Source organism: Giardia intestinalis, chromosome 4 (assembly GCF_000002435.2).
Source record: "Giardia intestinalis strain WB C6 chromosome 4, whole genome shotgun sequence".
In the NCBI taxonomy this organism is placed as follows: domain Eukaryota; phylum Fornicata; order Diplomonadida; family Hexamitidae; genus Giardia; species Giardia duodenalis.
The window spans coordinates 1,653,573-1,665,506 of NC_051859.1; the positions used below are offsets into that span (position 1 = coordinate 1,653,573).

General features: G+C 47.1%; 5 protein-coding genes across 5 annotated transcripts; 2 read left to right on the forward strand and 3 right to left on the reverse strand.

Moving 5' to 3' along the window:
• Positions 1-6,126, forward strand: GL50803_0040228 (uncharacterized protein; the record flags this gene model as incomplete). The annotated part of the gene is made up of 1 exon (XM_001705536.1): positions 1-6,126. One exon carries the CDS (start codon positions 1-3, stop codon positions 6,124-6,126), a length of 6,126 nt encoding a protein of 2,041 aa, XP_001705588.1.
• A 32-nt stretch (positions 6,127-6,158) lies between these two features.
• Positions 6,159-8,339, reverse strand: GL50803_0031309 (Serine/threonine protein phosphatase 5; the record flags this gene model as incomplete). Its single annotated transcript, XM_001705537.1, has 1 exon — positions 6,159-8,339. The coding sequence occupies one exon, from the start codon at positions 8,337-8,339 to the stop codon at positions 6,159-6,161; it is 2,181 nt and encodes a 726-aa protein (XP_001705589.1).
• A 519-nt stretch (positions 8,340-8,858) lies between these two features.
• On the forward strand, positions 8,859-10,088 carry GL50803_005812 (VSP; the record flags this gene model as incomplete). Its single annotated transcript, XM_001705538.2, has 1 exon — positions 8,859-10,088. One exon carries the CDS (start codon positions 8,859-8,861, stop codon positions 10,086-10,088), a length of 1,230 nt encoding a protein of 409 aa, XP_001705590.2.
• A 170-nt stretch (positions 10,089-10,258) lies between these two features.
• On the reverse strand, positions 10,259-11,482 carry GL50803_005811 (putative RIO kinase 2; the record flags this gene model as incomplete). The annotated part of the gene is made up of 1 exon (XM_001705539.2): positions 10,259-11,482. One exon carries the CDS (start codon positions 11,480-11,482, stop codon positions 10,259-10,261), a length of 1,224 nt encoding a protein of 407 aa, XP_001705591.2.
• Positions 11,483-11,515: 33 nt separating this feature from the next.
• On the reverse strand, positions 11,516-11,911 carry GL50803_005810 (Pyridoxamine 5'-phosphate oxidase; the record flags this gene model as incomplete). Its single annotated transcript, XM_001705540.1, has 1 exon — positions 11,516-11,911. The coding sequence occupies one exon, from the start codon at positions 11,909-11,911 to the stop codon at positions 11,516-11,518; it is 396 nt and encodes a 131-aa protein (XP_001705592.1).
• Between the last annotated feature and the right edge of the window lie 23 nt (positions 11,912-11,934).

Sequence of the window (11,934 nt, forward strand, 5' to 3'; positions counted from 1 at the left end):
ATGAAGCAGAATCCTAAGCAGCAAACAGCCAGCGCTCCGTTCCAAGGCAGCAACTCATGCAGCAGTGCCACCTTATCGCACAAGTCTGCTACAGAAGCCCGCAAGATGCTTGCAAATGAGAGACTATCATTAGGGCAAGCGCAGGTTGATGCTGGCACACGGGCTGCAGTCAAAGTTCGCACAAGCGAAAATAGAAACCAGATACGACAGGCCCAAGAAGCAAGGGCTGCCATGACAGCTCGGATAGATGCCATGGCAGCTCAGGACCGTGAACGAAGAAGACTCGCTCTCCAGGAGGACATGCGTCTTGAAGCTTCACTCAATGTACGCCACCAAGAGATTCGCGCGCGCTTAAACCAACGCATAGCACATGCATCCACGGTTGACATAGCTAACTTTATCGAACGGCAACAAGGTCATAAGCAAACGGTGAACACGGCAGATATTTCGAGCCAGGACTTAGCACACACCATAAAATCTCGAGCAGCTGCTCGTCGTGAAGAGCGTGAAAAAGAACTTTTGGAAAAGAAGCAGGAGAAGGCACGCAACATTGCATTTATAGCCAATTCCAAGGCTGCATCTCCATCTTCTTCCAGACCTCAGTCGTCAGGAATGTCTGCTACTGCAAGTTCTGCAGATAAATCGGTGGCAAGACTTACTCTTGAGCATCTTGAGCGGCAAAATTCCGATCCAAACTCTGCATATGATAAGCAACTTATGCGTCGCTTTGATGATCTGGAGGAATCGAGCGACGTGGGCCTGCCTGAGGTAGATGTGCTTCACCGAGATGAGTCTGATCAAGCAGCTGCAGAATCCTCTTATGCTGACCATCGGAATAGAGCCACAAATGTAGTAGACGATATAATGTATTTAACAACGCGATACCAGATGGAACGAGAGGACAAGACGGCACCTGCTGAAGCTACCTTGCACCAAATAAAATATAAAGAGTATGCCCAGGTAAACAAGAAGATCGTCTGGGCCAACTGTGCACGTGATGTAGATGATCTTATTTCGCTGGCACTAGAACTTGCTACATCTGGTCCACAGCTTTCTGCTGCAGACCGAACACGTCTCACCAATGCCTTCCTTTACTGTGAATATGCACCAGATCAAGAATACAAAGATAGGATTGCTCGAATAAGAGAACTACTCTTCCACGAATGTGAGCTTTATAAGAATGATATTCCTTGTGACCCCAGTGACATTGAATTAATGCAGCTGATAGATTCTATGTCTGCTAATATATTTAATGAGGCAAGCATAGGGTTTACTAAACCAAATGATTTATCCCTCGATTCTACACGCTCTACCCAATTTGTCAACGATGCTATCTTATCCATTCCACCGTGTTACCGAAATGCAGATGCATCCGATGCTAGTACTGACGACGAAAGTACTACCGAAAATCAGGTGATGGAACAGTCTGGTGGGGGTTATGAGGGATCCGAAGAAGCACCTCAAGCCTCAGACAAGGGCGGTACTCAAAAGCTCACGTTCCTTAACACCATTGAGTCTGTCATTCGTCGTCTTAAATGCACGGATTATTACCTACACAGCCGTGATACTCCATTTCTCTTTTCTAGCCTACAGATATCTATTCCAACTTCATCTGGCCCGAAAATTGTCAGTGGCCACGATCTTCCCTTGTTTACTCTATTCTCATATAATCCTACACATGTATCAGCAGATATGGCAGAGTCTTTGGCCGCTTCAGCTGCAGATTATTTAGGTGCAACACTTCTATCTTACACTAGCTTCGTTTCTAACTTTGCTGATTATAAAAAGGAATTTACGTCGTATGCAACCGTGCTGCAGAAGTTAGCAGAGGCTGAGAGGCAGATAAAGTCGTGGAAAAAGGAAAATAATGACCCAATTAGATTGACTCTCGAGCTAGCAGATCAGTATGCCTGCATTTGTGACTATAAGGATGCAGATCGCATTCTCAAGCTCCTCAACACACCATACAAGACAGAGGAACCCCCAGATCCCTATATCTTTACCCTGATGTATATGCGCGCCTACTACCTGTTGAAAACGCACTACAGCATGAGGATTGTTAATTCACCCATTATAGATTCAGTTGGAACTAATCTAATATTATCCGTAAACATCTTAGCCCCAGAAGAGCTTGCAAACACACCTGAATTACGGCCATCATCCCATGTCTCTGTTACGACAAATGGATCACCCCTACGGTCTGAAGTGCACTTTAGTGCTGCATCTGTCCCAGCATCAGCCGCATCAAAGCGTGCTGCAGGATTCACCTCCCTTTTGAATAGCTCTTACTTATTTGTAGTTCCACTGAAGGCAGCTACAGTGATTACAGATTTGGAGACAGCTTTTCAACCAATGAACACGTTGAGACATCAAATATACACCACCATCAACGATGCAGTCGTCCCACAGTTACCTCAAAATCCACCCAAGGGTGCACTGATATCATCTGTCTTCGACTCTATTATATTCATAACGTGCAGTGACGACTGCGTGATTAAACCAGGAGAAGATGCATCCGTCAAGAAGCGAGACCCTAAGAAGGACCCACCGCCACCATTGAACCTGGACGGATTGAGCCCCTGGCAATGGAGCAAGTTTTCTACAATCAGCTCTGAACTGGTTGAAGACCCTGATTATTCCAAGCTTGCCTCCGCCTATTCTGCTGCGCGAGGATATTTGCAGCTGCTTACAGATACCGTTGAGACGAGTGGAAATACTCAAGCAGCCCCCCAAGTCAGTGAGACATCTGCAATTCATACATCGCGAACACAGACATCACGGACAAAAGAAGGTAAGCCGGACTCAAGGGGACCTAAACCAGATCCCGCATCCCCAGTGCGGTGTATTCCTGTCCTAAAATCATCGTCTGATATGCTTATTGCTGACTTACAACGCTGCTATGGCGATTACCTCCAGGCTCCTTGTGCACAGGACGAAGCTATCGCATGCGAGCCACTAACGAGGAGTATGTCTGCTACCTCGCCGTCGCAAATGCATGGAGTCATGCCCACAGATTCTCCACTGCAGAAGGCTAGTCAATCTAACAATGATGTGGATAATATGGACCCTGTGCAGATTCCTGAGGAGCCTACATCACAGGCTGACCCCCGAGGTGTAACTCAGGATGCTCTAGAGAGTGCTGTACCGATTACTCAGGATAAGATAGAAAGCTTCTTTGAGGATGAGCTAGAGGCAAAGAGTTCTGCTCCTACCCTGGAAGGCATTTTGTTCAAGTGCTTCCGTAAAACGCGCGTTCCTCAGGACCTTGTCTTCAAAATGACTGAGCGTCAATTAATTAACAGGGCCTCTGAATTGATAGAGCATGCAATTGCTTCATATAAAAGCGCTGTCTCTTCATTGGTACCAAGGCTAAACAACGCCTTGCGTATGTTTTCATTACACTTTGTCAATATGCGCACTGAATGCATAAAGGTCTGCAAGTGTACTCATAATCGCCTCATAGAGGAGCTGTGCTCACAGTTCTCCGGTTTCTCTAAGAGCTCTGCTGCAATATGTGCTGCACTAGAGTCAGGTGGCGGTGAAAGCAGTGCAGAGCTGCGTGAGAAGCTCGAAAGCTATGTTTTCCAATTTAGGACCATGTTGGACAACACAATCCATGACTGGCGGCACGGATCGGAGCAGCTTCTTTACGAGAAGATCTATACAGACACTGAGGATGATACGTTTCGTGCACCAATTGAGTTAGTTTCGGAGACGTTTGATACATTTGCTACGACACTGGATCCAGGCATAAAGCAGTTGCAGAACATACCATCTAGTTTCTTCTATTACGATATCCATACAAAGTACAAGTTTATGCGGCCCATGGGTGCTTTGTTTAACATTTATCGCCGCCTGTCAGAGAACTATGATGATACCCTCAGAGAGGCAGAAGCCCTATGTCAAGACTTTGGATCACTTATCAATAAGGCTTTCAATCAGCAGATTGTCGCATATATAATGGAACAAAGGACTGAACCAATTGCTGAACTTTCCAGCTACACAGAGATGTTGTCAAACCTCATCTTTAATATGTTCAAGGACCTGGTCTATGCCTCTGTAGAGTTATTTGGGATGGCCTTCTATGCTCTCACTAATATTATCCACTTAGTCGCGCCGACGAATCCGTCACGTCAGCGGTCTGCAAGGTCGAAGATCTACAATATCAAGACATTCATTAAGACAGACATGGACTATACAGTCATCAGAGACGAGCGATACAACCTAGACACGTACTTCGAAGACTTTTACTACGGTCTTATTTCCAACCTTAACTATAAGAATCTATTTGATGTTGCCTCTCTGCAATCTGCGCACATCTTACTGGTCTCCAAAAATGAGATTGCAGATCTGATTCAGATCATGCTGAAAAACTTTCACGTTTTCCTGAACACCTTCATTAAGCCAAATGGGGATGCAATGATGAACACGCTCCTTCACGCTTTCTCAGATGCAAGGACTCGCTGCGACAACGTAATATGCGACCAATATCTTTCTACGCTCAGCAGTGTCAGGTCTATTTTGGCAGACTTGTTGGAGAAGAATAGCGACATTCCTGCACTATTAAGACAGCTTCCGCAAACAGCCCTGACTGAGTTGGGGTCTCAAACGCTGCAACACGAGCTAATTCTCTTGGAAACACTGAAGCCTCTTCTGAGTCGAAGCAATCCTCAAGCAGAGGCAACACTCTTTATGACTGCTGACCAAAGACCTTTGGGCTACTATCAGCACTACATAGATGGTGTTGGGCCATTTTCTAGCTGCTCTGCCATGGTATTGCGAGTCGATGAATTTTGCACCAAGCTTAAGACATGTAAGCCATCTCCATTTATTGTAGAATTTGGCGAGGACTGCACAGATCTTCTGCCACTTATCTCCGTCCCGGAAGACTTTGACAACGAGTCCCTGGTTGCAGCTCGTGAACAGCTTTCTGTGTTGATAAAGCGGGCATCAAGCGCCGTATCTTGGAATGCAGTATTCTCGAGACGTGCACTCGAGTGCCTGTCAGACGAGCGGAAAAGGTATAATGAGCTTGTAGAGGCGGCTGCATCTACTGCCAAAGGTAAAAAGCCAGCAGACATTCCTGAAACCGTCCCTTCTAATGATTATTATATCATGTGGCCTGTATTTATAGTGCGCAACAGCTTTATCCCACTAGATATGGAGGAGTTCTGTACTATGGTGAGCCTCATTTATGGCACGCTTGGCATTGAGAGAGATAGTATTTGCACTCTTTTACCGCCAGTTCCAGTGGTTACAGAACAGAGTACGCCTCCCTCAACCAAGCAAGAAAAAGGGAGCCGGGCTCCCTCTCCCATCAAGGAGATGTTACCAGACCCAGCGTCTGCTCCCAAGGAAGCTGAGCCTGCAGAACCACCTGTGCTATTCAAAGACACTCGAGAATATACACTTCTTCATGAAGCCTTTTCAAGTATTTTCACTCGTGGTCCCTATAAGTCTCTTCCATCTGGGCCGGTGGCTGAAAAGCTGGCTTTGAATACCAATCTAAGCCTCGATGAGTATAATAAGCTGTTCAGAATGAGCTTCATTAACATGTTCGCCAATATATTGGTTACGCCTTCTCGTGTATTGGAATTTATTATCCAAATGCTTCTTTGCTTCTGCTATACGGATGAACTCGCAGACGACTCTGTATCGGAGGAACCTCCAGCCTCCCCTTCTCGTATTACACAATCACTAGCATCGACCAGATCAACTGCTGCAGGAAAAACTCGAGATGCTACTCCAGACACCGGCAAGAGAGACACTCCGAAGGATCCAGTGGCCTCATGCCAGCGGACGTTTTCTCCAGACGTTTCGAATCGCGTGTTCTATCTCTTTGGGCTTTCATCACTGCATCACGACAACATTAAGACGGGGAGATACAAATACTACCGTAATATTAAGCACATCTGCTCACTAGGCCTGCATGACGTGACTGAGGAGTCCATCTTTTCAGTGTTTGCTGCCTTTGATTATACTATGGCCTTGCAAAAGCTTCGCTCCGAGGTATTGCAAAAGCTTTCAGAGGAAGTGGAAGAGCTGGTAGAAAGAGCACGGTCAGATGCCGCTTCTACTCAAAAGGAGAAGGGACAGAAACAAGCATTCTCTCGTGCTAAGAAATAGAATTTACACCCCTCTTAATAAGAAAAATGAGGTTAATATTTAAGTTTTGCGTATCTGAATGGCCTAGAAAACGGCGGCAGAAAGGGCGGGGACCTTGCCGTCTTTATGAGTTGCAATAGGAATCTATCTTCTTTAGAGATGGGAACATCAAAGTCGTGGAATCCACGGAAGATCTGCATAGCTTTTCTAGCACCGGCTTCCTCGAGCCAGTTACCGTCTCTTTTAACTGGATCTGTCAAGCAAGAAAGAACAATCTTAATCACTTCCACAGGCAGTATTGGAGGGAACGTAGACCCAGGAATTGTCAGGCCTAGCTCTTCTAAAGAGTAGCTATCGTTGTCAAATGGAATGTGAAGAAGCTTCCCGTGGAGCTCGTGAGGAAACGCGCCTATGACAGCAGGAGTAGTAAGAGTCATAGTGTCCGTGAGGAGAACCAGCGCCTCTACGAGATCGTCAGTTGGAATGGAATCCGGTACGGGGATTTTCTCTGCGGTTTCAATAATACGCTGTTTCAATCGAGTATTGCTATTTTTGTCCTGGTGGATCCGAGTCCCAATAGTTGCACCAATCAGATGTGGCACTACAACTCCACCTTTTTCTGGGACAGCCACTAGACACTGCTCAGGATCCTCGATAACTTGAGATAGTAGATTCATCTTCATCTCCTCGTTATTCTTGATTATGGTACAGATATCAATAGAGTCTTCTTCCGGTGCTTCGAAAAAAGAAGACGGCCCATCAGACAAAAGAGGCTGGTTGACCATGGCTGAGTGTTGAGAGCAAGTGAATTTCTTAACAAAAACAAGTGGTTCTGAGGGAGCGAGGTTGTACTTAGCCTTTGGGGTAGCGTCCTCTTTCAGAACCTCCTTGTCAAGTGACGATAGCTCTTCGGTTTTATCATAGAGCCCATAAAAGACAGCATAAGCTCCCAAATTCTTCTCTGCGTAATTTGGGACAGAGAAAAGAGTGAAGACCCCAGGATATTCAACCTGCCAACCCTCGTCGACACACGAGTGAGACCGTATTATATATTTTAGTTCTGAAGTACGCAAAAAGCGCTGTGCTGCTACTGCTCCAAAAATAACAGATGTACCTCTGAGATAATTGAAGGAAAACTCGGGGTCCTCTGTGCTAGGATCAGCCCATAAGATATCTGAAAGGGGATCAAAGTAGGTATAGTCTGTGAAATCTGCTTGGTCTGGTTCACGGAAGCGATTTAGCTTGACCATGTCCTGAAGGGTGAAGTCCGGCCATGCTGAGATCCCTCCGTGGACAACCAAATACCTATCGTTGATCACTGCACAAAGAGGGAGTGCCTGAAAGGCTTTATTCATCATGGCAAGAAGGAGCTTGCACTCCTCCTCGCCAAGAGCTTTTCCGTATTTCTTCTCTATCTCAGCAGGTAGCGAATAGTTACTATTGACGCTCTCGGTTTCATGATTTCCTCTCAGTAGATGCACAGCATCTGGTCTGGCTATCTTTATTGCTAATAGAACAATGAATATCTCGATGGAAAACGATCCTCTATCAACGTAATCTCCGTTAAATAGATAGACAATCTCGTTATCAGTAGGAAATCCCTCTGTAGCCAAGATTTTTCCTATGACCTCAAACGTTCCATGAGTGTCACCGACGACTACCAGCCTCTTGCATGGCACAACAACGCTGCTACATCCCATATCGATTGGACCCAGATCCTCCAATGCACTGGGGGAAATATTTTGAATTTCTGAGAGATTGGTACACTTTTTAAGAATATTCTTGGAATACTCAGCAGGCAACTTCTTCTTGAACGATTTGAGTTCTGTAGGAGGGACTGTTAGTTCCAGAACGTTGGGGCAGGACGCCAGCACGCGGGTACCAAGAGCTAGGACGTCCTTGACAAACGAAATAGGAAGGATCTCCCTGAGATCGACCGTTTCCTGAATACCTCCCCCCACCTTCTTTGTGACAAAAGTCTTTTGGATGTCCCCTGCGATACCATTGAACCAATCCTCGGTTATCTTATACGCAAAGCTTCGAATTTCTTTCTCCGTGGGAGGAGAATTCTGCTGCTTGGGGCTGCTGAAGAAGAGCTTCTTCCTGCGCTCCAAATCCGTCCGTGGTAGTGGCGAATTCGTGTAGCTTGTGAATGATGTCATGGACGAGAGATCCACAGTTCCTGTGCGTCTAGTTTTGCCAGAATCTCTATGCGATCGGCCCTTTCTACCCATCTCAAAATGCAATTATTATTCTCAAAGTTTGCAAGAGCTGTGAAAATTTGTGGTTCCACGCTTGCCACACGTTTCAGAAGGCGGTAGCATCCAGCCATGCTGAGGTCGCAGGCGCGTTGGCCACGTACCTTACAGAAGAAGGCCTAGTTTTATTCTTGGACGTTCTCCCTGAAGGTACTTGGCTAATATTTCTCTGCTGCACTTCGCGGTGAAACATTCAACTTTTACACTGCTCTGCCCACACTTTCTAGTGTGAGAGAGTACTTTTGTGTACTAAACTAATCCTATTAGCTGCACCCGGCCCGTCGTCTGAGCCCGGTGTAATCCCTTGTACCCAGTCCTACGGCTTCTACCTTCTGTCATCCACCTACGGAGGTCCTGCTCACCGGTGCCCATGGGTCCACTCCACACCAACGAGCACGCGAGCTATCAATGTATGTCATCGATTCAAAGTCCGGTATGTTACAAGTCCCGGTAGCGGTCTTTACTTCCTGGACACAGGCACACATCAATCGGCTAATGTTCGAGAAAATTCTCCTCGGAATCGCTATCTTGCAGATGGCGCGGGCATCCACGTGTCAAGCACAAAGCGGCGGCGATCCTGGAACTTGTGAGAAATGTGATGCTCTTATTGGCCAAACGAAGTATTGTTCTAAGTGCAACGGAGCAAACTACGCCCCCGTGAACGGTGCTTGTGAGGACGTGGAGACGCAGGAGGATAAAAAAGCTCTTTGCAAAGCACACGCCAGCGGGGCTTGTACAACGTGCGGAGGCGCCTCCTTCATGTACAAGGACGGCTGTTATTCAAAGGACACTGAACCAGGACAGAGCATGTGCACGCAAGCCTCTGAGGGAAAATGCACCGAGGCGGCCCCGGGGTACTTTGCTCCGGTGGGAGCGGCGAACACTGAACAATCTGTGGTCGCATGTGGCGATACAACTGGAGTAACAATAGCAGCTGGCGGAAACACATACAAGGGCATTGCTGACTGCGCAGAGTGCGGCGCCCCTGACGCAACAGCCGGCGCTGAGGCCGGCAAGGTTGCAACGTGTACCAAGTGTGGAGTCAGTAAGTATCTCAAGGATAATACGTGCGTAGATAAAGCCCAGTGCGATTCTGGTAACACCAACAAGCTCGTTGCCGTTGACGATCCTGAGAATGGCAACAAATGTGTTTCTTGCAGCGATAACCTCAATGGTGGCGTTGCCAATTGCGACACCTGTAGCTACGATGAGCAATCTAAGAAGATCAAGTGTACAAAATGCACCGATAACAACTACCTGAAAACCACAAGCGAAGGCACGTCGTGCGTACAAAAAGACCAATGCAAAGACGGCTTCTTCCCCAAGGATGACAGCAGTGCAGGAAATAAATGCCTCCCTTGTAATGACAGCACCGACGGAATTGCCAATTGCGCCACGTGTGCTCTGGTTAGTGGCCGATCAGGGGCTGCCCTCGTTACGTGCTCCGCCTGCATAGACGGTAAGAGACCCAACAAGGAAGGCGCAGCATGCTTTGAATGTAACATGGAAGGCTGTGTTTATTGTAGCGGTGCTAATAAGTGCGAGGAGTGCAGCGATGGGTTCAAATTAGAGGGTGACAAGTGCGTGTCTTCTGGCAGTGCGGGAGTCAATAAGAGTGGGCTCAGCACAGGGGCCATCGCGGGGATCTCCGTGGCTGTGATCGCTGTCGTGGCTGGCCTTGTGGGCTTCCTCTGCTGGTGGTTTGTGTGTAGAGGAAAGGCGTGATTTAGGTAGTAAACGCATCAACTGGTGTCACTGAGTCGTCTTATAGGGTACTTAGATGGCTGCCATCTCCCACGTCAGGATGTCCAACTCTGAAAGTACCAGACACACTCTTTACTAGTCAATGAGAAGTACATTCTCCGTGTGGTGATCCCGTTTGTTCAAGACAATTGCTACAAGTCACGCCGATAGTTATCGCGATGTTTCTCAGTCCCCTTAGATTGTCGCTGGTGCTGTATGCGCCGCCATTGCTCTTTCCGTAACTGTCTTTGTACCGCCTGCCGTATATCTACTACCTTCCTCATCCTAGGCTCCTTAGACTTGTCAACTGGATCTGCATCATCATCTACCATACTATTTGAACATTCATCAACAGCTTCGTCACCTTCTTTAATCTCAAGCTCTTCGTCAGGATCATATTTAGCCACCATCTCCTTAACAAAGGCCTCTGTTGCATCAATCCGTTGACCCACTAATTCCTCTTCAGAAATTTGACGCATAACTTCATTGTAGCGTGGAAGCACAATGTCTGCTCCAAATCTTCGATTGAAGAAACCCTCAACAGACATTACATCGCGATTAAATTGTTCTTCGGCTTCAGGAGCTATCGACTGTATCACCTGAGGAAAATCGATGATCACTACACGGGTAGTCTCCGGGGTGCAATTTTCTGGATCTGAGGTCTGGACTATTGCATTGAACTCGTTGCAATCTCCGTGTACAATCCCGTATCTTAGCATCCGCACCATTTGAGTGTGTATATCTTTGGCCAGCAAGTTTGCAGCCTCTATGTCGATATCCTTAATCGCATGCATTGGTATTCCTTCAACGTAGGACATGCACACACAGTGGCGATTGATGGAGATGGGATCGGGAACAGGGAAGCTTCTCTCCTTCAATGCAACCATAAATCCAAACTCTCTAACGGCAGCAAGTCGAGAGAGGTACATCCAAGAAGCACTCTTCCGGGGTCCCATGTAATCCCGTTTTGTCTTGGCTGTTTTAAAGCTGGTGCGACCAAGCTTGTGAAGTTTGAGCACAACATATTGACCATTAGGACGCATAGCCATGTACACGTCTGCTTCTTTTCCAACACCGATTCGGGATCCTATAGCAGAAATGACTCCGCGACGCTTCATGACATTGAGCGAGAGGTAGTCATATCCCATATACGTCAAAGCGTAGCCATCAATCGGTGCTCCTATGTGAGAGATGAGCTTTATCTTTAAAAGCTCCTGCACAATGTGTGGTATAGACCCGTGGCGAATCCCAGAAAGGCTGATTACCAGGTTAAGAGGAACGTAGTCATGGTTCTTCATCCCCATCTCAACTGCTGTCAAGACTCGGTAGTAGCTCGGAGGCAGGGAGTCGACGTAGGAGACGTCGAGGTTCGGCATTGCAATTAATGAAATGAATTTACTCATTCCACATCAATTCTTGATGCGCCAGGCGACATCCTCGATCTCGGCCACAAGCAGCACCATGTCCGGGTCAGACGCACCACCCTTGAAGTACTTGGATATCTGATCGCACCAGACATCTGCAAAGGCCTGGGGCTCCTGACCTTGGGGTATAATGCGTGCCTTGGCCATGACAAGGGCGTTGTCACCGAAGGGCTGGCCAATCTTGAAGGTGAACATGGGGTTGTTAGTCACGGCCTTGACCTTGGCGCTGTTCTTGTTGACAGCCGTGACGAGTCTGTCAAGTGTCTTCGTGTACAGGACAGTCGTAGGTTCGCTATCTGGATAGCCCTTCTCGTTCAGATACGCGATAGTAGCTATGTGCTTTGCGCCTTCGTTGAGCTCGATAAGCTTAGGATCCACCATTTTATAATCGTCTGTAGTGTAAT